The sequence below is a fragment of the Macaca mulatta genome, chromosome 18, assembly GCF_049350105.2.
Source record: "Macaca mulatta isolate MMU2019108-1 chromosome 18, T2T-MMU8v2.0, whole genome shotgun sequence".
Classification (NCBI taxonomy): domain Eukaryota; kingdom Metazoa; phylum Chordata; class Mammalia; order Primates; family Cercopithecidae; genus Macaca; species Macaca mulatta.
Window position 1 is genome coordinate 37,917,099 of NC_133423.1, and position 26,367 is coordinate 37,943,465.

At 40.8% G+C, this 26,367-nt stretch overlaps 1 protein-coding gene and 1 non-coding gene across 4 annotated transcripts in view; both read left to right on the forward strand.

The window, feature by feature from the left end:
• The first annotated feature begins 5,330 nt into the window (after positions 1 to 5,330).
• MBD2 (methyl-CpG binding domain protein 2) overlaps positions 5,331 to 26,367 on the forward strand; it is a 73,940-nt gene continuing 52,903 nt past the window's right edge. For all 3 annotated transcript variants that reach the window (XM_015121998.2, XM_077974932.1, XM_015121999.3), the window contains exons 1-2: positions 5,331 to 5,980; positions 25,090 to 25,249. In XM_015121998.2, the coding sequence (XP_014977484.1) occupies positions 5,436 to 5,980; positions 25,090 to 25,249 (705 nt within the window). In that variant the 5' untranslated portion in view covers positions 5,331 to 5,435. The remainder of the gene's footprint in view (positions 5,981 to 25,089; positions 25,250 to 26,367) is intronic.
• On the forward strand, positions 7,595 to 7,723 carry LOC114673893 (small nucleolar RNA SNORA30/SNORA37 family). The gene has a single exon (XR_003724744.1). It is a non-coding gene; the product is annotated as a small nucleolar RNA SNORA30/SNORA37 family (small nucleolar RNA).

Consider the following 26,367-nt stretch of genomic DNA (forward strand, 5'->3'; position numbering starts at 1 on the left):
GGCATGGAAACCTTTTCAAATTTTCAAAGATTGGAGGAGCTGTGAATTTCTTTTTTATATAATCCATGTGATTATACTTTCATTGAGAAGTAAATATGCTGCTCATTATTTTAAGACTATACAATTTTTACAAAAGGGTAACCTGAGGTCAGGAGTTTGAGACCAGTCTGGACAACATAGTGAATCCCTTTCTCTACTAAAAATACAAAAATTAGCCAAGCATAATGGCAGGTGCCTGTAATCCCAGCTCCTCAGGAGCCTGAGGCGGGAGAATCTCTTGAACCCAGGAGGTGGAGGTTGCTGTGAGTTGAGATTGTACCACTGCACTCCAGCCTGGGTGACAAGAGCGAAACTCCGTCTCAAAAAAAAAAAAAAAAAAAGTATTAATTCAATGTATTCATCAGCTATCTAATGAACCCTTCCCATGTGCCCGGCAAGTCCACTAATAGGCACGGAGAATGCAATGGTGAATATGAAAAGTGCCTTGTGGGCTGGTGGGGGACAAAAGACAATTAAAAAACTAATTCAATAAAGTACAATAAATGGATGAGGATACTAGTATGGCGCAGAGTATACAACCTGGGGGGCACCAAATCAGCAGTGGAATTTCTGGGGAGGTTAGAAAAGGCAACTTGGATGAAGTAATGTCTAAGGTGAAACCTAAGAGATAAGTAGAAATTAGCCAAATTGAAGGTTGGGGTGAGAGTGTGGGTGGAAACAGACAATCTCTTTCCAATTTGAAGTAGCAGCAAGCATGAGAGTGAAGAGGCCATTGAAGGTGGGACAGGCAGTGAAAGCAGACAAAGCTCTAAACTTGGAGTCAGGAGACTGGAGTTCTAGTCTTTGCCTTGCCTCTTGTGAGGTATGCATGAGGACTTGGGAAAGCCATTTTAGGTACAAAGTCTCTTTTGGTGAGATGTATTTTCTGATTTACTCAGTGACTACTCCTTCCTCACTTGTAAACTGCATAGTCAGCCCTCATTTCTGATGTATCATATGTCCTAGCATTCTGGTGTTTTGCAGCCAGAATTAAAGTTAAAAACCACTGTTCAGCATATTAAGTGGTATCTGAGGGCTCTAAAACCTAAAGATCATTTTCTTTCTACTGGTTGCACTGTTTTGTTTTCCATTTTTTTTTTTTTTTTTTAATTTTGGGAGAGTTAAATAAAATAAGCATGTCTCCATCCTTTATTCCTAAACATTTACTTATGACAAATGTAATAACTGACAGCAATTTAAAAAATATCAGACACTTCTTAAATGTTTTCCCTTGGTTCAAAATTTACCCCTTCTTGTTTTCTCTTTCTTTTCAGATAATTAACTCTTCTCGTTTTAGTTTGAACTATGCAGTGCAAGATTCCTCTGTAGTCTTTCCAAGTGGAAGGTTATAAAACACAAACAAACAAACAAAAACTTTATTTATACTATGCCAGGTGCGGTGTCAGAGCCCTGGCATTGGAAAGTGGTTGGCTCACAAGTCATAGGGTTGTGAGAAGAATTTACAGAAGACAGCACAGGTTCGAAAAAGCAAGTTTTATTAGAAAGAAAGAACAGTGCAGAAGAGTACAGCAGGGCGCCTCAGCAAAAGAGGAATGAGTGGATTTTCCTTAGGGATATTTATGGACCTTAAAGCAGGAGCTTAAAGGGAATTTGGGCCATATTAACCACGTAGGTCATGATAAATGATTACATTTTTAGACATTTTGGTGTCTTAATGTCAGCAAGGGTTGCATAATAAGTTTTGACATGCATGCATGGGAGACGTGTAGAAATTTTAGTTACTTACAAGTTTTTGGGAAAGAAGCCTGGACACAGACGCCAGCTTTAGATAATAGGGGAGCCTAATTACTTCTAAATTCCTCACATAAGGAGTTTTGCCTCTGGACGGCCAGCTTGATGGCTACTAGATGATCTTTGCCCTCTTCATACTACAAGCTCTTGCACTTGAAAGTGTCATTTGGCCTCGTGACATGCTGTGCCTGGGAATTAGGTGAGAACAGTAGTTGGGCCAACCTAGTGAATCATAAAACCTGTTAATTAGTGCTGGAAAATGTTTTATCCCCCCCACTGTGCCCTTACTCCTATGTAATGTCTTGATAAATTCTGACCTGTTTGGAGTCTAAGAGAAAAAAACCCTAAAGTCCCTGTTACTCCTTCATGCAAAAATGTTCATTGAAAAAAGTAAGGTTTTCCAGTATTTGAAACGTTTTTCTAGCTGGGTGCGGTGGCCCACTCCCATAATCCTAGGGCTTTGGGAAGTGGGGCGGGAGGATTGCTTGAGCCCAGGAGTTTGAGATCGGCCTGGGCAATAGGGGGAGACTCCCATCTCTACCAAAAAAAAAAAAAAAAAAAAAAAAAAGTCTTAATTAGCTGGGTGTGGTGGCATGTACCTGTGGTACCAGTTATACACAGGAGGCCAAAACAACAACAACAACAACAACAACAAAACCCAATAAACCAATCAACCAACCAAACAAAAACCCAAAAAACAAAGACCAAACAAAACAAAACAAAAAAACAAACAAAAAAACCCTGCTTTTATTGGGTATTTTATCACACTCAAAGGTTTAAATGCAGGTTATATATTTGACAGAATATATAGTTCTCAAAATCAGTCTCACCTCCTAATATTCTTCGAAGTTTCATTACCTGAATGTGTTCTAATTTTCAAAATAAAAATCCAGATTAACACCTTTCTTTAAAACAACTTTTTCTTTAATGGCTTAACTTTACTCAGTTTTACCTGCTAAACAATAAAGGGAAAAATCAAAGAATGAATAGTCTTCTAGGGGTGACAGTTGGTGTTTTAGCACCTGCCTCTATACCTGGGAGGCAGAGATCACAGGTGGTTACATCTCTGTTTGTTCATTTAGTGGACCAGATCCTGTCTTGCTTTTGTCTTTCACTTTTTCCAAGAGGTAAGTGAGCAAGCCTTCTCCATTGTAAGAGAGACCAAATTGAAAATTTGGTCATAACTTTACTACCTGAGAAAAACAACGTTGTTATGCTTCCTGGAGGAGTGATAGAAAATGCATTTTCCTAGAATTATAAAAGGTTTATTATTTGTCCAGTATTTTAAGAGAAACAAAGGGGTCTCTCTCTCAGGTATTTAGTGTCTATTCTTAACAGTTTTCGATCTCAATCTAGTCCCCTTTGGAATTTATTGTTGCCCTAATTGGAGTATTTTTTTTTCTTTTAGTGGGAGAATAAATAAGAGCATTTATTTTTATCTGTTTTTTTTTTTTTTTTTTTTTTTTTTTTACTTTGCTCTATGGTATCACAGTAGAAAAGTTCAGGTGTAACCAAAAAGCTTTTGATATGTCTAAATGAGATTTTTCTTAACAGAGGAAACATTAGGCTACATCTTCTGGGATTTAGCAAATGGAATCTGGTAGTAGAAGTCAAAATAATGACCCGAAAATCCTGTGATTTATTTCTTTAAGAATGCTTTTGTATCCAATATATCATTTGATCTACAGCCTTATTAGCACAGCATGAAAAGGTAGAATTTTCCAAAAGTATACCTGTTTCCATCTGTTGTCTCAACCACCTGTCTCAATTACCGTTTCTACTGAGATTTTTTGTTCATGTTTACCCTTTATTTTCAATTATGTGTGAAAATCAGAGTACTCTCTTACGTCATACAAACTTTAATATCTTTTTTTTCCTTTATTCCTTCAGTGGAACCTTAAGTATTGGCATTCTTCAAGATTCAGTTATTGATCCTCTTTCCTTTTATTATTAACCATGCAAGCCCTTCCTTGGAGATCTTACTTACTTGCTTCAATTGACATTTTCACAAATGACTTTTTTTTCTTGAGACGCAGTCTTGCTCGGTTGCCAGGAGTGCAGTGGTGCGATCTCGGCTCACTGCAACCTCTGCCTCCCGTGTTCAAGCGATTCTCTTGCCTCAGCCTCCCAAGTAGCCGGGATTACAGGCGCACGCCACCACGCCCAACTAATTTTTGTATTTTAATAAAGACGCGGTTTCAGCATGTTGGCCAAGATGGTCTCTATCTCCAGACCTCGCGATCCGCCGGCCTCGGCCTCCCAAAGTGCTGGGATTACAGAAGTGAGCTACCGCGCCTGGCCACAGACGACTTCTATGTGAATGTCTCCAGTACTGATCTCTCTCCTCAGAACTTACTTGATGAATTTTTAGACTCACATTTCTAAATTTTTTGTAGGAAGCCATAAATTAGTGTCTTTCAACTAAAGGACATTAAAAGAAAACTAGGGTCAGGTTTAGAGACAGACAAGTTCGTGTGTATGAGTTAATGTTTGCATATACTGCAAAGATAAACCAAATTAATTTTAGATTTTCGTTACTTTATATTAATCAACTTTTTCTATACGTTAAACTTGGTCCTCGTTTTTAGGTCATATGAGTACGGAAACCCAAGATAGCTTATCATCAGGCTGATAACATGTGCTTTACATTTTTCAATCTTCCAAACATTTCATAATATTGTCTTGAATTTCAATAGCACACTTGTATAAATGTTCAACAACTTATAGAAAATATGCATTTCTAAAATTCAAATCAGTTTCCTTAATCGATTTGTCATTATGCTTTAAAATCATTCTTGGATGATGAGTTGGCTGACCGAAAAGAATCCCACACAGTTTCCTAAAGGCTTGTGACAGTAGGTTAGGCTGAACATTCAACATAAGGGAATATTTACCAAATAAAAGGCCATTGATTTTTGTATTAGACAAAGACATCTGGAAATTTCTAGATGGATTTAGGGATTCTGGTCACTCTAAGAAGAATATAGAGGTAAGCCACATCTGACTCATGGGCATATTCCAAGTTATCATTTCCCTTCCTACATCCTTACAAGGTTCCAGGAGAATCTGTCAATGGCTCTGAAGCCAGGCTCAGGAGGTGCATTGGTATTCCGCGAATGGGACACTTTGCTTCATTCCTTCAGTATAAGCTCCCCTGCAAGCTTTGTGCAGAGAGGCGGGAAAAGGGGCTATGATCCCCTTAAATGAATAGCCGAGTTAGTGAGTATATAAGATCTATTTTGCTTGTTATTCATTAATTGGGAAGCAAACATAGGTAAAATCACATAATGGTGGAGATTACCCCGTATGAAACAAACTGACCACAGTCACTATGACACCTCCAGCTGGTGACTAGCCTGACCAACCTTCCCGGCTCCGCGCGCCCAGTGGGGGCACGGGCCGGAAAAGCGCGGCAGAGGGCGTGGCCCCGAGGAGGCGGAGACAAGATGGCCGCCCAGAGCGCTTGGAGGACCTAAGAGGCGGTGGCCGGGGCCACGCCCCGGGCAGGAGGGCCGCTCTGTGCGCGCCCGCTCTATGATGCTTGCGCGCGTCCCCCGCGCGCCGCGCTGCGGGCGGGGCGGGTCTCCGGGATTCCAAGGGCTCGGTTACGGAAGAAGCGCAGCGCCGGCTGGGGAGGGGGCTGGATGCGCGCGCACCCGGGGGGAGGCCGCTGCTGCCCGGAGCAGGAGGAGGGGGAGAGCGCGGCGGGCGGCAGCGGCGCTGGCGGCGACTCCGCCATAGAGCAGGGGGGCCAGGGCAGCGCGCTCGCCCCGTCCCCGGTGAGCGGCGTGCGCAGGGAAGGCGCTCGGGGCGGCGGCCGTGGCCGGGGGCGGTGGAAGCAGGCGGGCCGGGGCGGCGGCGTCTGTGGCCGTGGCCGGGGCCGGGGCCGTGGCCGGGGACGGGGACGGGGCCGGGGCCGGGGCCGCGGCCGTCCCCCGAGTGGCGGCAGCGGCCTTGGCGGCGACGGCGGCGGCTGCGGCGGCGGCGGCGGCAGCGGTGGCGGCGGCGCCCCCCGGCGGGAGCCGGTCCCTTTCCCGTCGGGGAGCGCGGGGCCGGGGCCCAGGGGATCCCGGGCCACGGAGAGCGGGAAGAGGATGGACTGCCCTGCCCTCCCCCCCGGATGGAAGAAGGAGGAAGTGATCCGAAAATCTGGGCTAAGTGCTGGCAAGAGCGATGTCTACTACTTCAGGTACCTCCCTGGGGGGGAGGGGGTGGCGGGGTCAGGGGTCAAGAGCGGGCCTGGACAGGGTATGCCAGGATGAGAGCTGGGGCCCTGGGGGCATGTGGCAAGGACAAGCTGGTTTGGTGGCGGAACTCTTGGGTGAGAGTTGACCCCAGTGCAGTGGGAGGCAGTGTCAAAAGGTGAGGGCCCGCAGGAGTGAATCTTACGTGGAAGACGTCAGGGAATATGGTTGGCGAATAAAGGGTTACCCTGGCAGGATGGTTAGTCCACTGAAGGGTTAAAAGGAGGTGTAATTCATCGAAACTATAAAACCCAGTCACTGTTGGCTCCTGTCCCAGCCTGTCCCAGATTCATCATCACAAGTGTTTAATCATGCACATGTGGAAGAATTAGCTATCTCCAGTAACACGGTTTCATTTACTTCATCCAAGAAAGTTTTGTATAAAGCAGCTATTTGGAATGCCTGAAGTTGTTTTGGAACTTCCTTGGTTTTGCAGAATATACTCTTTTGAAACTGACACACTGTACTAAGTTTTTAGATTCCTAGACCAAAATTTCCTCCCCAGGGAACATTTGTCACTATCTGGAGACATTTTCGGTTCTCACACCTGGGGAGGGTGTGATACTGGCATCTAGTGGGTAGAGGCCAGAGATGCTGCTACATATTCGATAATACGAAGAAGCTCCCACAACAAAAAATGATCTGGCTCAAAATGTCACCTGTACTGAGGTTGAGACATCCTGTTTTAAATGATACAAGGTTTTTCACCTTAATGTGATCTTGCACTGCCGTGGTCATGCCACTCATGTCTTTAGTTTGTGTGACCCAGTAAGCTCAAGAAAGTGCCTATGGCAGTTGACATCCGTGGACTTAATACACATTTACTAAATTTTTTAATAAGCCATCCTATTGATAGAAGATAATATAAAACTTGTATTCAGTAGTTTGGAGATTCGTGTTTGTGGAGTGATTGAAGCATTTTTCAGGGTATGTATATGTATATGGCTATTGGAGACAATTGTCATTTAGCTATTGTAATAATGTTATGAAGGATTTCCTGTCCTCTACAAGAAGTTCTGGGAAAATGTGTCTGTACACATACCATGCTTATGAACTGAAAATACTTTTAACTAGATTGAAAAGGTTAAAGAAATGTACATACACATGTATACACACATATGCACACACAAGAATGTGATCACTGCTTGTGCAGCATGTAAATACGAACACATTCCTGATGGTTGCTATATATGGATGAGTAGTTGTAGTGAGTTCACTTCACCTCAACTAAAAAACAAAATAAGAGTGATGTTTCATTACTTGATCTGGTTTTCCACTTGATCTGGACCCTCATCTTGAAACCTCATATGATAAAATGGAGGACTTATTTTAAATATATGAAGGTGATATTCGCCTGTGGTCCCAGTTACTCACTGGACTGGGGCTAGAGAATCTCTTGAGTCCCCGAGTTCGAGGTTGCAGTAACCTATGATTGTGCCTGGGCGATAGAGTGAAACCCCATCTCTTTAAAGAAAAAAAAGAAAAAAGAAAAAGTGTGATAGTCTTGGTTTGTATTTCCTCGTCATTAAATATTTGATTTAATGGTAAGAAAGTTATTGTGAGCACTTTCACAGGTCCTCCCTCAGGGTGTGGGGCCAGGATTTGGTAGCTGGTGCTAAGAGAAAACCTTTGATGGCATCCTTGCCCTGGGACTGTGCCAGTGGCAGCTGTCATTCAATGGGACAATTTCTTCTGATTAAAAAAAAAGTTACTGTGGTTAAAAAAAGATTAGTCCTCTCAAGTTCATTAGTTTCATTTAGTGCTGTTCATAATTGTCCATTTTCTAGTATTCTTTCATTAACAGAGCATTCTGTTTTCTTTGTAAGCAGGCAGTCTTCATAACCTTCTGTGAACTATGTGCTGATGTCTTGTAGGCAATTATATTTGACAAAATTATTCTGTGTCTGTGATTGAACTCCTTGAGGAATAGATGACTAGTTTGTTCGCAGTAGAACATCTTAAACTTTGAATTTTACTCTTTATGGTAGTTCTCCTGGGATATGGTTTGTTTGGTTTTGGGATGATGTATTTGTTCAGACTAACTTTGGGTATTGCAAAGCTTTTTGTTTGTTGGTTTTTCTTGTAGTTGGAAAAGTTATTTCAAGAAGTCAAGATTGTTGTAGTACTCATTTGGATTTGTGGCCACTTAACATTTTCTTGAATGTGTTGTAAATTTTCTGATGTTAAATTTATTTTATTTTTTTTGAGATGGAGTCTCGCTCTATCGCCCAGGCTGGAGTGCAGTGGCGCGATCTTGGTTCATTGCAACCTCCACCTCTCGGGTTCAAGTGATTCTTCTGTGTCAGCCTCCCAAGTAGCTGGAACTACAGGTGCCTGCCACCATGCCCGGCTAATTTTTGTATTTTTAGTAGAGACGGGGTTTCTCAGTATTGGTCAGGCTGGTGTTGAACTCCTGACTTTGTGATCCACCCACCTCAGCCTCCCAAAGTGCTGGGATTACAGGCGTGAGCCACCAGGCCTGGCCATTAAATTTTTAAATACAAACTTAATAAGTTTTTTTTTTTTTTTATTTGAGACGTAGTCTTGCTCTGTCATCCAGGCTGGAGTGCAGTAGTGTGATCTCAGCTCACTACAAGCTCTGCTTCCCAGGTTTGCCATTCTCCTGCCTCAGCCTTCTGAGTAGGTGGGCGCCCGCCACCACACCCGGCTAATTTTTTGTATTTTTTAGTAGAAACGGGGTTTCACCGTGTTAGCCAGGATGGTCTCGATCTCCTGACCTCGTGATCTGCCCACCCGGGCCTCCCAAAGTGCTGGGATTACAGGCATGAGCCATCGAGCCCCCCCTCCCCCGATATGATCAATTTAAAACAAACTTTCTAAACAAATTCATCTTAAGGCAAGTCGCAAGCCAGTGTAGTGGTAGTTACTCTCTTATGATTTGCCTTTTACTTGTTTATGTAAAATGGAAAGGACACATTGAAAAGATTTATGCCAAACCTGTTTCGTTCAGGGCCTAAAGGAGCATTGTCTGCTGTTTATTTACTGTCTACAGAGGTTCAGTTACTTTGCAGGATTGTTAACAACCAGTCTTGTTTTTCTTCTGAAAGGTTACATTCTGAACCAGTAAGGTATATGTATGTAGCATAATATGATGATTGTGATACAGTAGTTAATTTGACTTGTGACTGTAGCTTTCTGTGATGAATGATGGCGGTCACTTATTGTAAAGAAAGACAAATTATTTTTCAGCTTACAGTGTCACTGCTTTACATATTAGTGTCCCCATGTACACTCCACCCTTTAGAAATTCCATTAGTTCACCGAACACCCACTATCTGCTAAAAGTGGTTTAAGAGTTTAATTCGCCTGTTGGTAATGTGAACACCTGCACCCAGTTGTTCACACAGATTCTAATAATACTAACCCCTGAATTAGCCTGCCCCTGGGGAGATTAATTTAAACAAATCTGTGCCTGTTAATGTAGGGTGTGGCAGGCACTTATTAATTGGACTGAAATTAAGCTCATCGAGAAAGCCTCAAATTTTGGTAGTATGTTTTTTGGCTGCTTTTTTGAAACTGCCAAGTTCTAATAGGAAGGAGTGCCCCTAGTTGCCAGTTAAGCAATGTAATTATACCTTCTGTCAGGATTACTGATAGTGTTGTGGCGGTTCATATATTATCATACAGTGTGTTTGTTTAAAAGAATGTCGTTTGACTGGATCCATTGGTGTATTTTCTGAAAAAGTTTGTTGCCATCATTTGAAACCATTATTTGAACAGTAATTTTCTAACTTGTCTTCTTGACTCCTGTCATTTCTAGTTACTTGCATAACACTTGCTAATTGATATTTTTGAAATATTTTCTTCCTCACATAGTCTTTGTTTAGTAGCCCTCTCCTGCCCTTTTTAAAAAATCAAGTCTAGGCTGGGCGCCGTGGCTCATGCCTGTAGTCCCAGCACTTTGGGAGGCTGAGGCGGGTGGATCACGAGGTCAGGAGATCGAGACCATTCTGGCTAACACGGTGAAACCCTGTCTCTACTAAAAATACAAAAAAAAAAATAGCCAGGCGTGGTGGTGGACGCCTGTAGTCTCAGCTGCTTGGGAGGCTGAGGCAGGAGATAGGCGTGTTGTCCCAGCTACCTGGGAGGTGGAGCTTGCAGGGAGCCGAGATCACGCCACTGCATTGCAGCCTGGGCAACAGAGCGAAACACAGTCTCAGAAATGTGTGTGTGTGTGTGTGTGTGTGTGTGTGCGCGTGCACCATTTGTTGCTAAAGACTAGTATGATGCTTCAAGAGCATGAATTCTCAATCACTGAGGTTCAACCATGGTCCTCCCCTCATCTTGGTTTGCCTTTAAAAACAAACAAACAAAAAACAAATGGACCCTCCATGTAGGCTCTGTAGAAAACTGACTGAGTGGACCCAGGTAAGGAATATGACCATTGTCACAGTTCTTACATATTTGAATTAGTCTTCTTGGCTTTCAATAAAAAGACTTTTCTGATATTGTCCTCTTTCTCATTATTCCTATGTAGTTAAACTTGGTGTCCCTTGTATAACTTTCATATTCATTTACTTAGAACTTGTGGCTTTCTCACATAGCTGTTTTTCCCCTCGACACAATGCTGAACACACAGGTGCTAAATAAGGATTTATCAGTTGATATTCCACCTAGCATTTTGTAAAACAAGCCTTAAAATGACTTCGTAGTTTTTGCTTTATTTCTGTTCCTGTGGTGGTGTGTTGGGATAAAATTGGTTGAGATATTTTATTAATAAGGCTACATATCTTGTAGTTTCTGGTTTTCATCATCAATGTGAGGGTACTGCAGAAAGCCTTTCTCTGGGATTTTGAATATTAGAGATACAGTGAAAATGGAAAATAGGATGCTCATAGTGCACAGACACAAGTGAGAAATTGGCATTTGAATTTCATTGACTGTGTAACATAGGGTAAAGTAGTGTAGGGTCTTCTGTGCCTTAATTCTATGTGTATTTGTGTTACAGCTCTCAGAATTTTGGCAGCTGTTATTATTTTGCTAAATGCTTTACATGAATTGTCATATTGGTTTTTTTTTTTTTTTTTTTTTTTTTTTGAGACGAAGTCTCACTTTGTTGCCTAGGCTGGAGTGCAATGGCTCAATGTCAGCTCACTGCAACCTCTGCCTCCTGGGTTCAAGGGATTCTCCTACCTCAGCCTCCTGAGTAGCTGGGATTACAGGTGCACACCACCACGCCCGGCTGATTTTGGTATTTTTAGTAGAGACGAGGTTTCACCATGTTGGTCAGGCTGGTCTTGAACCCCTGACCTTGTGATCCGCCCGCCTCGGCCTCCCAAAGTGCTAGGATTACAGGCGTGAGCCACCGCGCCCGGCCTATCATATTGGATTCTTATAACCCTATGAAACATAGGTACAATTATCTCCATTTTACAGATGGGGAGTTAGCAAAGGGAAGTAGCATGCTTGGGGTTGTATAGCTGGTAAGTTCAAAGTTACAATCCTGAAGCGGGTGGTTTAACCTCAGAACTCCTAACCACCATGCTCTGTTGCACGGCATAGAGATCCCTATTTGTATTCTCAAATATTACAACACCCCATGTCTAATCTACTTTATTGGGCTTAGTGTGCCATTAAAATAATGTGATTATTTACTATTATGCTTGTATCCTGAAGATGTCAAAGGGTAAATTTTAAATCCTATTTGATAGTGAAGCTATTGTACCAAAGGATAACCCTCCAGCTTTATATAATCCTGGAGGGGAAAAAAAAGTAATAAATCCGCATAATTAAAGCAGTATTGTTCTGGGTAATAAAAGTGATCAATTTGTTCAAAAATATTCTCTCTTTGATAAATGTTCAACCTAGGATTACCCTGTTATTTCTCAGATATTGAGGTTTGAGATACAGTTGAAATACACCCTACAGATCAATTTTTAAAAAATCTCTAGTTGGAGGAAGGAAAGAAATGCATTATTTATTAAGAGCTTAATTGCATAATAGAAAGTTTGTCTTGCTTTTAGTCTTTTCTCTTGATGTTGTGTGATTGAAGCCTGCATCCAGAAATGAAAGACATAGGTGTGGTGGAGATTATGCTCTGATACATTTTCCTTAGCTGTACTATCACATCTTTTTGTGAGATGCCAAAGGAATTTTTGTTAGGGTGCAGCGTTGCTGTCTGTCCTGCATCTGATTTTTAGAATCTGGCATGCAAAGTCTCACCTGCCCCAACACCCACAATACCTGTATTAGAGGAAATACATAGCTCAAAGGAACTGATGCATATACATTCTAAAAATACTGTCCAACAGAAATTGGTAGATTTTTTTTCACATTGCTTTTAAAAATGTTATTAATGAGATACACAGTCATTTTTTCATAATTTAGTTTTAATGGAATTTTAAAGGAAGTGATGCTTTTTTTGATTTTGTTTTTTAGATTCTATAGTGGGGCTCATAGACGTTCATAACTTTCACTCATGTTTAAAATCTTCTCAAGACTTGCGTGATGAATTAGAAATAAACGATAAACTCTTCCTGGATTTAGTGTTTGGCTGGGAATCTTAATGCCTCTTACAGCTTTTGCGTATTGATCTTTCATTGTTCTTTGCCATTTCCAGTGAGAAATGATGGGGAAAATTTTGTAATATGATGTTTTACTTAATTTTATCAGAACTTCTAAAAACTAAAACTTCCCAAGGAAGGAGAATAAAATTATGGAATAGAATGAAGTTTGAATAATATCTGCAGATTTCATGGTTTTGTCCTGTCTTCTTTCTCAGTATAATACAAATTCAAACTCATTTCGAGAACTTGGTGTACATAAACTCTATGTGAATATAAATACTAAAACTTAAAATTAGATTTTAAAATTGAACACTTAGGACTTCTAGGAATAATTGAGTGTTTTACAGATGTGAGGAAGAACATCATCCCCCTATTTTATTTTATTTTATTTTATTTTGAGATGGAGTTTTGCTCTTGTTGCCCAGACTGGAGTGCAGTGGTATGATCTCCACTCATTGCACCCTCTGCCTCCTGGATTCAAGTGATTCTTCTGCCTCAGCCTCCCAAATAGCTGGGATTACAGGCACATGCCATCATGCCTGGCTAATTATATATTTTTTAGTAGATGGGATTTCACCATGTTGGCCAGGCTGGTCTTGAAGTCCTGAACTCAGGTGATCCGCCTGCCTTGGCCTCCCAAAATGCTAAGATTACAGGCGTGTGAATGCTGAGATTACAGGCATGAGACACCGTGCCTGGCCCATCATCCCCTTTTGAAGATTTTTTGTTAAATGCTGTATCTTGGTATTCTTTTCTTTGTTATTTTTACAGTGGAAGAATGCATAGATAAGCAAGGATGAATGTCACTAAAATTCTTTTTAATAGGCATTCATCTCTTTTAAAAAGCCTTTCCTAGAGTCCCCTAGCAGAAATGGGAAGCTCCTATGGCATTTGAGTATAATTCTGTTAACTCTTACCACATTTGCTTTAAGAAATAGCTGGCAAGTCTTTGTTGCCCATGAGATTCTGAACCTCCTCAAGGTCAGGAGCTGCGTCTGATTCATTTTTGAATCTTCAGAATCCAGCACAGTCCCAGGTATAATATGGAACATTTTTGATAAATCCTTGTTAAATGAAGCAAATAGTAAATACATTTCTCTATTAATCAAAAAACTTACGGTTAATCTGGCTGTGTACATAGGCCTGCCTACCCTTATAGGGGCTGTTTTATGTCCCCTGCAATTACCAGCATCCTGCCTTGCACTAAGTCAGATATGCAAATATTGAGTAGCTGAAGTAAATGTAATTTTTTTCCTCAAACTTGTATATGTGTAGTGTTGATGTATATATATTACCTATAGGCTTTTAGATCTAAAATGATTTATAGGACTTTTGATTTCATTTTTAATATTAAAATTCTTTTATATTTTGCTTGAAAAAAATCTACAAGGGCTGGGCATGGTGGCTCATGCCTGTAATTCCAGCACTTTGGGAGGCTGAGGTGGGTGGATCACCTGAGGTCAGGAGTTCGAGACCAGCCTGACCAACATGGTGAAACTCCATCTCTACTAAGAAATAGAAGAAAAATTAGCCGGGCGTGGTAGCTGGTGCCTGTAATCCCAGCTATTCAGGAGGCTGAGGCAGGAGAGTCGCTTGAACCTGGGAGGTGGAGTTTGCAGTGAGCTGGGATCTCGCCATTGCACTCCAAACTGGGCAACAAGAGCAAAACTCCGTCTCAAGAAAATAAAAAATAAAAATAAATAAAAAAGAAAAGTAAATTAAAAAAAAGAAAAAGGCGGGGCGCAGTGGCTCACGCCTGTAATCCCAGCACTTTGGGAGGCCGAGGCAGGCAGATCACACGAGGTCAGGAGATCGAGACCAGCCTGACCAACATGGTGAAACCGCTTCTCTACTAAAAATACAAAAATTAGCTGGGCGTGATGGCATGCACGTGTAATCCCAGCTGCTTGGGAGGCTGAGGCAGGAGAATCGCTTGAACCAGGGAGTTGGAGATGGCAGCTAGCTGAGATCGTGCCACCGTACTCCAGCCTGGCAGCAGAGGGAGACTCCATCTCAAAAAAAAAAAAAAAGAAAAAAACATATCTTCAGAAATTGCTTTTGTATCATCTTGGAAGGCTATGTTTCTATCTAATTTTAACTAATTTATTTTTTCTTTTGCTATAAACTTGAAGCATTTGTTACAGTATCTTGAAAGTAGAGTGGTCTGTATTAAAAAAGAAGAGAAAAATGAAGTAAAAGTGGATATACAAAAAACATGTTGCAACTTTTTAGTACCAGATTCCTGAGTCACATAAACTTACCCTGTCAAGTTACCATAACATTTTCCAAATGCTTTCCTTACACTTGCGGACTTAAGTATTCGAGGACCAGTATGTGTGCGCACAGACCACACTTCGGTTGTCCTAGTTTAGAATAAACAATGGGAACTTTTGAGTCAAAAGATTTGGGCTTGTATCTTGCTTTACTGTGTTAATCTTGGATGGATAAGTTTTTGTAAGCCTTTGTTTCCTCAACTATAAATCTAGTGTAAGAATTCTACCTCGTGGAGGCCAGGCACGGTGGCTCATGCCTGTAATCTCAGCACTTTGGGAGGCCAAGGCGGGCGGATCACGAGGTCAGGAGATCGAGACCATCCTGGCTAACACAGTGAAACCCCATCTCTACTAAAAATTACAAAAAATTAGCTGGGCATGGTGGCGGGCGCCTGTAGTCCCAGCTACTCGGGAGGCTGAGGCAGGAGAATGGTGTGAACCTGGGAGGAGGAGCTTGCAGTGAGCCGAGATTGTGCCACTGCACTCCAGCCTGGGTGACAGAGCTAGACTCTGTCTCAAAAATAAAATAAAATAAAATAAATGAATAAAAGAATTCTACCTCGTGGAATTTTTTTGTGATTAAATGTGCTTGCCATGTATAGGTGGTTAGTGCATCAGTAAAGTGTTAGCTCCTTTCTCTTCTTTTAATTAGCCAACAGAAATAGAAGCGCATGCTTTGTATTTATGTGAAGGTTTACTGTCTTTTGTTGTATTTTGAATGTGATTAGGGCAGACCTTAGGTTATAAAGGTTCCCCAAAGTTTAAAAAAAATATTATCTATGGGTCAGGTATGGTGGCACATACCTGTAATCCCAGCAGGAGGATCGCTTGAGGACAGGAGTTTCAGACCAGCCTGGCTAACATAGTGAGACTCTTGTCCCTACAAAATTTTTTTTAAAATTAGCTGGGCATGTTGGCCTGAGCCTATACTCCCAGCTACTCTGGAGACTGAGGTGGGAGGATTCCTTCAGTGGAAGAGTTCAAGGCTGTAGTGAACCACAGTTGCTCTACTGCACTCCAGCCTGGGCGACAGAATGAGACCCTGTCTCAAAAAAAAAAAAAGATATATATATATATATATATATACACACACACACACACACACACACACGCATATATATAATATGTATGGGTTATAAAAGTAACCCATGCTCAGTGGGAATGTTGGGAAAATATAGAAAAGGATAGCGAAGTAATGACAGTCATTATTATAGTCCCAAAGAGAACTACTGTTTTATCAGGCAATGTTTGTTGTTGAAAGAAAGAAAGAGAGAAAGAGAGAGAAGAAGAGAAGAGAAAAGAGAACCACTGTTAATTTTGACATAGTAGCTTCCAATCTGGTTTTTGGGCATATTTGTTTAAGTAAATACTAATATGTGTGTGTATGTATATATGTAAGATATATGTATAAGGGTATATATGTGTATACACACACACACATATACCTACATACACACACTTTTAATTATGGAAAAGTTCAGACATAGGCAAAAATAGATGGAAAAGTATAATGAATCCCTATATAGTCATCCAGTTTTAACAGTTACCAACTCCTGGCCAGTCTTGTTTTATCTGTATTCACCCCATTCTCCCCAGTTATATTTTGAAATAATTCCCAAACATACTTAATTTCTGAAAGTGTTGTAGCAGTGTCCAGTCCCCAATTCAACCAAAATAACCAGTGTTTTTCTTTTTTTCCTTTCTCAGAAAGCAAATGCCTTAAGGATGAGACTAGGTAGAATTCTACATATGGTTCATTTTTCACATTTTAGTGGCACACCCTGGTTTTTAATTTTTTAACAAACTGATACCAAACAGTGGTCCCCACCTTTTTTGGCACCAGGGACCAGTTTTATGGAAGATGGTTTTTCCATGGATCCCGAATGGTTTTGGGATGAAACTGATCCACCTCTGATAATCAGGCATTAGTTAGATTCTCATAAGGAGCATGCAACCTAGATCCCTCACATGCACAGTTCACCATAGGTTCATGCTCCTATGAGAATCTAAAGCTGCCACTGATCTGACAGGAGGCAGAGCTCACGCTATAATGCTCGTCTCCTGCTGTGCCTCCTGGTTTTTAACGGACCGTGGTCAGTGTCCAGGGCTAGGGCTTAGGGATCCCTGAAATAGAGATAATACTATTAGCTATAGTAATTTACTGTAGTAAATTTTTTCCTTATTCATACTTTAAAAATAATTCTCCCCACCCCCACCCCCTGCCGCCGCCCCCCGTAATCCTTCCCACTCAACCCCACTGCCAAGGAATTTTTTTAAATTTTTGTTTTGAGACAGGGTCTTGCTCTGTTGCCCAGGCTGGAGTGCAGTGTTGTGATCATTGCTCACTGCAGTGTCGACCTCCCAGGGTCAAGCAATCCTTTCACCTTAGCCTCCTGAGTAGCTGGGACTACAGGCACGTGCCACCATGCTCGGCTAATTTTAGTGGTTTTTTGTAGAGGCTGAGTTTCGCCTTTTTTGCCCAGGCTTGTCTTGAACTCCTGGCTTAAGTGATCTGCCCACCTCGGCCTCCCAAAGTACTGGGATTATAGGTGTGAGCCACTTTGCCTGACCAGCAAATTCTTTAATGCTCAAATTTACTTGCCCAGAGTCTTGATTTTTTAAAAGCTTTCCTATTTTGGGGGCAAATCTTCAGCTAGCATACTTAATGTTTAAACAAAATAGAGAAATTTTCTTACATACATACAAAAGTAGTGGGAACTACCCAGCTTAAACAGTTTGTCAACACATGGTCAATCTTATTTCATCCCTATCCCAATTTACTACTCCTGACCCAGCCTTCATTATTTGAAGCAAATCAGACATCGAATAAGTTCATTCATAAGTAAGTATTCAATATGCTATTTGAGAAGATTTAACTTGTGAAAATTTTCTAGCAATGCAGAACTCTGTGTTTCAGAGCTAGAATGAGGCCAACAGGCAGTTCATGACTATTTGCCTAACGTAGGCAATAATTACTATATGGGTTCGGAGGAAAGAAAATTCCTATTACTGGGTTCTGTGAAGGCTTTATGGAAGAGGTAGTATATAAAGTGGATTGGTATTTCTGGGCTCTTGGAGACTGGGCATAGCATCATGCATTATGGACCAAGTAAAAGACATGGTTCTTGCAAAAAACTGTGGAAGCCATTTAGACTATTCAGAATAGAGTGATTAAACCAATATGGCTAGAGCAAAGGTCACTAGGTAAGAGTGGAAAGTAGGGTTGAAAGGTTACGAGGAGGCCATAGGACCAACATTGAGAAATCCCGTCTCTGCTAAAAATACAAAAAATTAGCTGGGCTTGGTGGCGGGCTCCTGTAATCCCAGCTACTTGGGAGGCTGAGGCAGGAGAATCGCTTGAAGCCAGGAGGCGGAGGTTGCAGTGAGCTGAGATCCCACCTCTGCACTCCAGCTTGGGCGACATGCGAGACTCCATCTCAAAAAAAAATTTTAAAAAAAGCGATGAGGCCATAGGAAAAAGGATCTAAAACACAGGCCTAAGATGTTTGGCTCTCTTTTTTGCTAATGGGGTAAAAGTCCACTGAAAGCTGTTAAGCCAGAGCTGTGTCAAAGTGGTGTAAATTTTAGGAAGGGCCATGTGGATAGTGTAGAATGCAAAGAGACTAGCAAAATTAGCTTATCATGGTGATTTAGACCTGAGGTGATGCAGACGATTTGGGCAGTGGCAATGGAAAGGAAGGCTGGGTTTAAAGGTGATCACTTAGAAAGTGATCAGACATGGGAGATATGAATAAAATAAGAGTAGATAAAATCTATCAGGGACAAGCTGTAGAAGAGTGCTGAGGATGGTGCATTGTAGGAAAGCCCTACATTTAAAGATTAAGGGGAAAGGAGTTAAGGAGGTTTGGGGAGCTGACTTAGGTAGGCTTTTCTCTTGGGGGGGGGCGGGGTGTGTGTGTGTGTGTAGCAGTGGACATTCTTTCACTTTAGCGAGTTTCTGATTGTTTTGTATCTAAGTACAAAACACTAACTCTAATTTCATGTTTTTAGTCTCAGATGAAATTTGATTTCTGAAGAAAATTGTTATTTAAAGTTAGGGAAATGTTTCTTTGAATACTTACTCTTGTAAGTAAGAAGCGTTAACATTTAAAGAGATTTAAAAAAAAAAGAAAGTTGATGTTTCTTTTAGTCTCAACATTTCCAGTGCTGTAGCTTATAGAATTTTTAGTATGGAGATTTTTTTTATTCCCCATAAAGTATTTTCTGATACTGATGGGAAGTGATGTGCCTCTGAACATGCTGTTTAGCTGTCTAGCTAGCCATCTGCCATCTGTGACACCCCTTGTCACTCACAGTCCATTTCATCTTATTCCAATCTGGTGGCTGCTACCCCCATCATGTTAGAAATTGATTTGAAAATAGACTTGTGTTTATTTAAACCTCTGGTCTCCTCATAATGGTTTGACTGAACATTATGATTATCCATGTTATCAAAGAAACAAGAAAAAGTATCTTCTGTATTAGAGTAGTAGTTTCAGAGTAGAGTTTCACATGCAAGCAGCAGGTCTTCTGGAGATATAATTTTATGTCATAGACTGAGAGGGCATATTATAGTTGTCTAACTCAGGTAATGGTAATTACAAGTAAGTTCATAGTGCAACAAATTGTGAATACCACTAAATTAAAGTGAGCGTAATCGGAGTATTTCTGGTTTCAATTACTTTTTTTTTTTTTTTTAAGATTTGAAAATCAGTTGCCACATAAAATTCCTTTCTTCTTGATAATAGAAACATTAAAACTGCTAAGATGGAGTTAGGCTTAAAAATTGCTTTAAACAGTTTAATTGAAATGAAAAGAGGTCAAGACATAGTTTAAGTGATGACGTTTATTTTTGTTATTTTTATTTTTAAGTGATGAAATGTTCTTATGTGAACGGGAAAGATACAATTCATGTTTTGATTTTCAATTAGTATGTTTCTTCAGGGCTTTTTTCAGAGTTTATTTAAATAGTAGGTAGAAGAAGTTAAAGGTGTGATCACAGTTGGTTCAGGAATGGTATATCTAGGGGGCAGTTGATAGGGAATTTTTTTTTGTGGTTGAAAGTGAAATAGTATTTCATTACTGGGATTAGAAGTAATCATAATGGGCAGAGAAAACTGAAAATGACTAATATCCTTTACTCAGTCTTCTAGAGTTAAACAGGTTTTGAACTTCCCTAAGTTACGAATTGATGCTTTTAAAATAAAAGCTTAGTCACTTTCAGTCTTGGTGTTTCTGAGATCAGGACCTACAGCAGCCATTATTGAAGGTAGATAGGTGATTAAATTTAATCACTTTGGGTAAGAGTAGAACTTAGGTGACAGTCTTTTTGTTCATCTAGCATTTATTTCCTTAGTTTGCCTCTCCCAAGGTCAGTTTGCCCCTGTATAGATGGTGTGTATCTCATCTCATGGGCAGAATTCCTACTTAAGCATTCCCTTGGACCTTGCCATCCTCCATGTTTGCTTTCAACTCCTGAAGAGTAAGGTCTCTGGCCTAAAATCCCCTGGGGCAGCCAGGTTGACTTCCCTTAAAGCACCACACACAGACTGTAGCAGTTACGGAGAAGAAAATGGCTTGTAGTACTGTTTTCTGAAGGCAGCAGTATGTATGACAGATACTTGTAGCTATCCAATACAGATGTTTCATAGAATTCCATCTGTAGGCCGGGCGCGGTGGCTCAAGCCTGTAATCCCAGCACTTTGGGAGGCCGAGACGGGCGGATCATGAGGTCAGGAGATCGAGACCATCCTGGCTAACACGGTGAAACCCCATCTCTACTAAAAAATACAAAAAACTAGCCGGGCGAAGTGGCGGGTGCCTGTAGTCCCAGCTACTCGGGAGGCTGAGGCCGGAGAATGGCGTGAACCCGAGAGGAGGAGCTTGCAGTGAGCTGAGATCCGGCCACTGCACTCCAGCCTGGGTGACAGAGCAAGACTCCGTCTCAAAAAAAAAAAAGAATTCCATCTGTAAGACAGGAAATGGTGATTCATTATGAATAAGAATTTGTTGGTTACTGGCGAATATTCCAGCTTTCTTTTGAATATGCTAATAGTTAAAACTTCTACCTTTTTTCCTTCATTGCTAATTTAGTTTATTAGTAGAGGATGTCTAGCCTTTTTGTTTATAATAAATACCTTCCATTTCTTTTTTTTTTTTTGAGATGGAGTCTCACTCTGTTGCCCAGGCTGGAGTGCAGTGGCACAGTCTCAGCTCACTGCAACCTCCGCCTCCCAGGTTCAAGTGATTCTGCTGCCTCAGCCTCCCAAGTAGCTGGGATTACAGGTGCACGCTGCCACACTGGGCTAATTTTTTGTATTTTAGTAGAGACGGAGTTTCACCGTGTTGGCCCAGGCTGGTATCAAACTCCTGAGCTCAGGCAGTCTGCCCTCCTTAGCCTCCCAAAGTGCTGGGATTACAGGTGTGAGCCACTGTGCCTGGCCCCCCATTTCATTTTTAAAATCAATAAACATAGAAATAATATGAAGCCGTGTTAAACTGCTAATAAACTGCTAATCTAGATGATAAACATAAGCGATCACATTTCGTGAGTATAGCCTTTTAATTGAGTTCAAATTATCTTGATTTGGGAGAAAGGTATCTAAAATGAACTGATCGCTAATGAGTTTTGTTCTGTAGAGGAACATTGTACTGAGGCTCTATTATGTTTTCAGCTGCAGTGGATAACTGACATTTCAACTGTTAAATGAGGAACTACTTATTGCAGGTTTAATTTGTGAAGGTTGTTAATTGATTCCCTCATAAATAGCTTGCTATTTGTTCGCTAAGCCATATGCTAAGAGCAGTGTGCTTATCTTTTTGGTAAGAGTTACTGCCTGAACATTTCATCTTGTGGAAAATGAATCTGTTGAAATATGGGGTCTACTCTTGAACTGTTTTTTATTGCACTGTCTGAGGGATAACTGAGAATTGTCATTTTATTTTATTTTATTGAGACAGAGTTTTGCTCGTTGCCTAGGCTGGAGTGCAGTGGCACGATCTCGGCTCACCGCAACCTCTGCCTCCTGGGTTCAAGCGATTCTCCTGCCTCAGCCTCCTGAGTAGCTGGGGTTACAGGCATGCGCCACCACACCTAGCTAATTTTGTATTTTTAGTAGAGATGGGTTTTCTCCATGTTGATCAGGCTGGTCTCAAACTCCCGAACTCAGGTGATCTGCCCACCTCGGCCTCCCAAAGTGCTGGGATTACAAGCATGAGCCACCGTGCCTGGCCACGGAATTGTCATTTTATTTTGTGGAGAGATTTTGTTTATTCATTTTTTGTGGTATGTTAACTAGTTTATCAGAATCTTGTTTACCAATAACTTGAGTATCTGATAATAAGGACCATATGGCTATTGCAGCTTTTTTTTTTTTTTTGAGATGGAGTCTCGCTCTGTTGCCCAGGCTGGAGTGCAGTGGCGCGATCTTGGCTCACTACAAGCCCCGCCTTGCGGGTTTACGCTATTTTCCTGCTTCAGCCTCCTGAGTAGCTGGGACCACAGGCGCCCGCCACCACGCCCTGCTAATTTTTTTGTATTTTTAGTAGAGACAGGGTTTCACCGTGTTAGCCAGGATGATCTTGATCTCCTGACCTCGTGATCCGCCTGCCTTGGCCTCCCAGAGTGCTGGGATTACAGGCGTGAGCCACCATGCCCGGCTATTGCAGCTTTTTATAAGTGACATAATAGCAGAGTAATCTTTACTAGTTTTTCATATTAATTTAGGTCATTAGTATAATGACAAAGTATAATACTTTATTTCTTATGTGGTAAAACACATTAATGAAAATGTTTTCTAGCTTAGTTTTAAAAATTGTATGCCATATAACTTAAATAAGCGATAGTATTTATCTCATTGTGTCTGCAAAAACCACATCATTTAGTATTGAACTGATAAGGTTTTTTGCTCTCAGAAAGTTACCTTGTTCAGTGCTAGCCTTTAATGGTGTTTGAAGTTTAAAAGTGGCATTGTTGTTTGACTCAGCAAGGAAATATATAGGAATTATTGTAATGAAAATAGAATTTCGGGTAGTAGTAGATTATTTCTGACTTGAATTGGAGAATCTCAGAAGACTTCCTAGTGGAAGTGGAGCACATTTTAGCCGGACTTGGAGGATTTAATAGCCTTTTGATAGGCAGGATGTTTCTGTGCTCATCCTTCCATCTGCAAAGACATGACTGGAAGATTCAAAGGTATATGGCATATTTTGGTGATTTAGAGTTTGGAATGTAGGCCACCAAGGCTGTTGGGAAAAGAGTCTGGAAAGAAAATATAACAGACGTAAAGCTTTTGATGGCTTATTAAGGAGGTGAAGCTTTTTTGTCAACATTGAGGAACCTGAACGTTTAGAACTTGGTACTGGATGTGTGACTGAGACATGGGGGTGCTGAAGGATTGTAATGTGGCCTTCTAGCTTGGAGAATGAAGTGCTAAGTGGACAGCAGTGCTGCTGACACAGGTGTGGAGTATAGAAGATCAGGTTTTGGGGGTGGAACTGTGTTGTGTGGTGGGCAGAGATGATTCAAGTTTTGGACAATATTGCGAGTGACTTGCTGTTTTATTTTGTGATACTGAGTATTCTGGAAATCCAGGTTAGAGTTGGAGTTGAGCTTTGCTTGTGTGGGATCCCTTACTCTCTCCTCTGGTGCTTTCTTGTATTGTTCTTGTTGTTACTGGTTGTTATCTTCATCTGCCTGCTGAACTCTATACCTTGAATTGTGTTTCAGGAGTACTTAAGTCATGTGGTTGTGGAAAAAGAATGTCGATAGGATCTTCAGTTGTCTTGAAGTGTGTTGGGACAGACTATCAAAGAGTTTGTGACAAGTCAGGGGTGTATTGCTGTGGATTTGACCCAGAGAGAAGTTTTCTTGTTCCAAGAGAATATTTATTGCTTGATCTCTCAGCCTTTTTCCTTTTATGTTCTTATGAGTTATTTTTCTTTTATTGTGGTCACTTGGTGCAAGGTTAAGTTCTAAATGTGACACATTGACTTCTTTGAGAAGTATTCTAGAATTCTCGCAATTTTCTTGTGACATACCACACTGACTTTGTTCTAGCACATTTATTTCGTTCAGAAAATTTATTAGGTGAGACTTTGGGGCATTATTCCTATAAAAAAATTTCTTACAGATTAATGCCACACAGGAAAAAATGTTTTTGGGAAAGACTAGTCCTCCATATAATTCTGGCATTTTTGTAACTTTCCAGCTTTGGCGGTATTACTTACCAGAAGTAAATTATTCTTCATGTGCTTCCCTAAGGGAGGAGTTTGGCTAACAAAACTCATGTCAGCATGGTACAAGCACGTTCACAAATATTTGCTCTAGTTTTCTCATTTCAGTAGTATTAGCATTTAAATATTGTCAAGATTTAAGAATTTTTTTATTGTGAGTGTTATGAGCCCAAATATGATATAGATTCCACATATTTGTGTGTGTGTGTGTGTGTGTGTGTTTTAAACAAGGGTTGCTGACTTCAGATTAATTTGTTATCAAGTTTTTTTCTGATTATTGCTGGCATAGTTGTATATGTAATACTTGCAGGGAAAAAAAGCATTTCAAAATCAATTTGGAAAGGAAGTTTGTGAGATTGAAGACATTTTTAGTATGCCTGTTATGCTGTGCATGAAGTTTGGATTTAGGTTCTCGCAGTAGTTGCTGAGTGACCTGTGGGATAGGCTGTGGCAACATGTTATGTGTTCTAGTGGACTACCTAGGGGAGCGTTATATTAGGTGACACGTGATCTCTTCTTACAGGGAAGTTACGGAGTTCCCTGTAAAACTTTAACTTTATTTTTTTTTTTTTTTTTTTTTTTTTGAGACAGAGTTTTGCTCTGGTTGTGCAGGCTAGAGTACAGTGGCACGATCTTGGCTCACTGCAACCTCTGCCTCCTGGGTTCAAACGATTCTCCTGCATCAGCTTCCCGAATAGCTGGGATTACAGGCGCCCACCACCACGCCCGGCTAATTTTTTGTATTTTTTTTTTTTTTTAGCAGAGACGGCGTTTCACCATGTTGGCCAGACTGGTCTTGAACTCCTGACCTCAGGTGATCCACCTGCCTCTGCCTCCCAAAGTGCTGGGATTACAGGCATGAACCACCATGCCTAGCAGAACTTTAACATTTCTTTAAAAATATGTACAATAGAATGGGGTATCAATTGAGGGTAGAGGAAGACATGAAGAAAAGGCTTATGTAGAGACCTAGAGTAAATATTGTTGCCTTTTATTCAATTAACCTTATCTTTCTTTTAGTCCAAGTGGTAAGAAGTTCAGAAGCAAGCCTCAGTTGGCAAGGTACCTGGGAAATACTGTTGATCTCAGCAGTTTTGACTTCAGAACTGGAAAGATGATGCCTAGTAAATTACAGAAGAACAAACAGAGACTGCGAAACGATCCTCTCAATCAAAATAAGGTTGGTTAATTTACTTATCGCATGTATATGCTACTTCGAAAGCTGTCCAAAAAGTATCTCACATCATAGTCACTGGAATTTTGGTTGTCCAAATGTCCCATGCATGTCCCTGTACCCTGCCCACCCTGTCCCAGCAAGAGAGAACATAAGTAAATTGTGCACAGTAGAAAATAGCATTTCAGTATCTCTCTAGGTCAGTGAACGTCACACTTTCTGACCCACTGGGGCTGTTTACAAAAGGTTTCTTTAGTGTTAATTGTCTGCTTTTTTTCCTTTTTCCCTCAAAATCGTTCCTGTTGTCCAAAAAGTGACAACATTTTAATGTGGCAGGTATCTTTATCTCATAGTTTATAATTACGTATTGATTTTCAGGTTCAGGTTTTGAGAAAGGGCAGTGTTTTGTTTTTGGTTTTTTTTGACCTTTGATGATGTTGAAGATAATGAGTTTTTGGAATAATATTCTAATACTATGTTTGGATATTTTTCCGTTAGCTCTTAGCTTTATCGAGCTGTTTGGTTGATAGTTTATTGTATAGCAATTGAAGCAAATCTCATTTGAATTACGATACAGTTTGAACATTCCAAATCTGAAAATACCTGAAATCTGAAACTCTTCTGGTCACAGGCATTTCAGATGAGGTATACTTAAGCCTGTACTAATTTAATTGTGTTAAAGAATCCAATATCTTTACAAAGAAAGCTGCTTTTTCCCTGAGGTCAACTAAACCTATGTGACTATTTTTTCTTAGTTTTTCTTCCTCTAAACTTCAGGGATCTGTGTGTATGTGTATTGCTACCACCATTGTCTTCACAGTGACAGTGAAAATAGTGGAGGGAGAAGCAGGGGCTCTGTTTCTTAAGATGTGACTGATGTGTGGGACTAATGGGACTCATGTAATCCCGTAAGTCCCAGTGGGCTCATTTTAGGAACCGTAGGCATTTTAGGCAGCGTAGTGGAGTAAGAAGGGCTTTGGACCCAGGAAGGCATGACTTGGTGAACTGGCTCTGCTACTTACTAGCTGATGCAGTCATGAGAAACTTTCTTAGACTCCAAGGGCCTTCAGTTTCTCATTTGTAAAATTAAAGAAAGAAAATTTTCCCTTCACATTGTTGTGAGG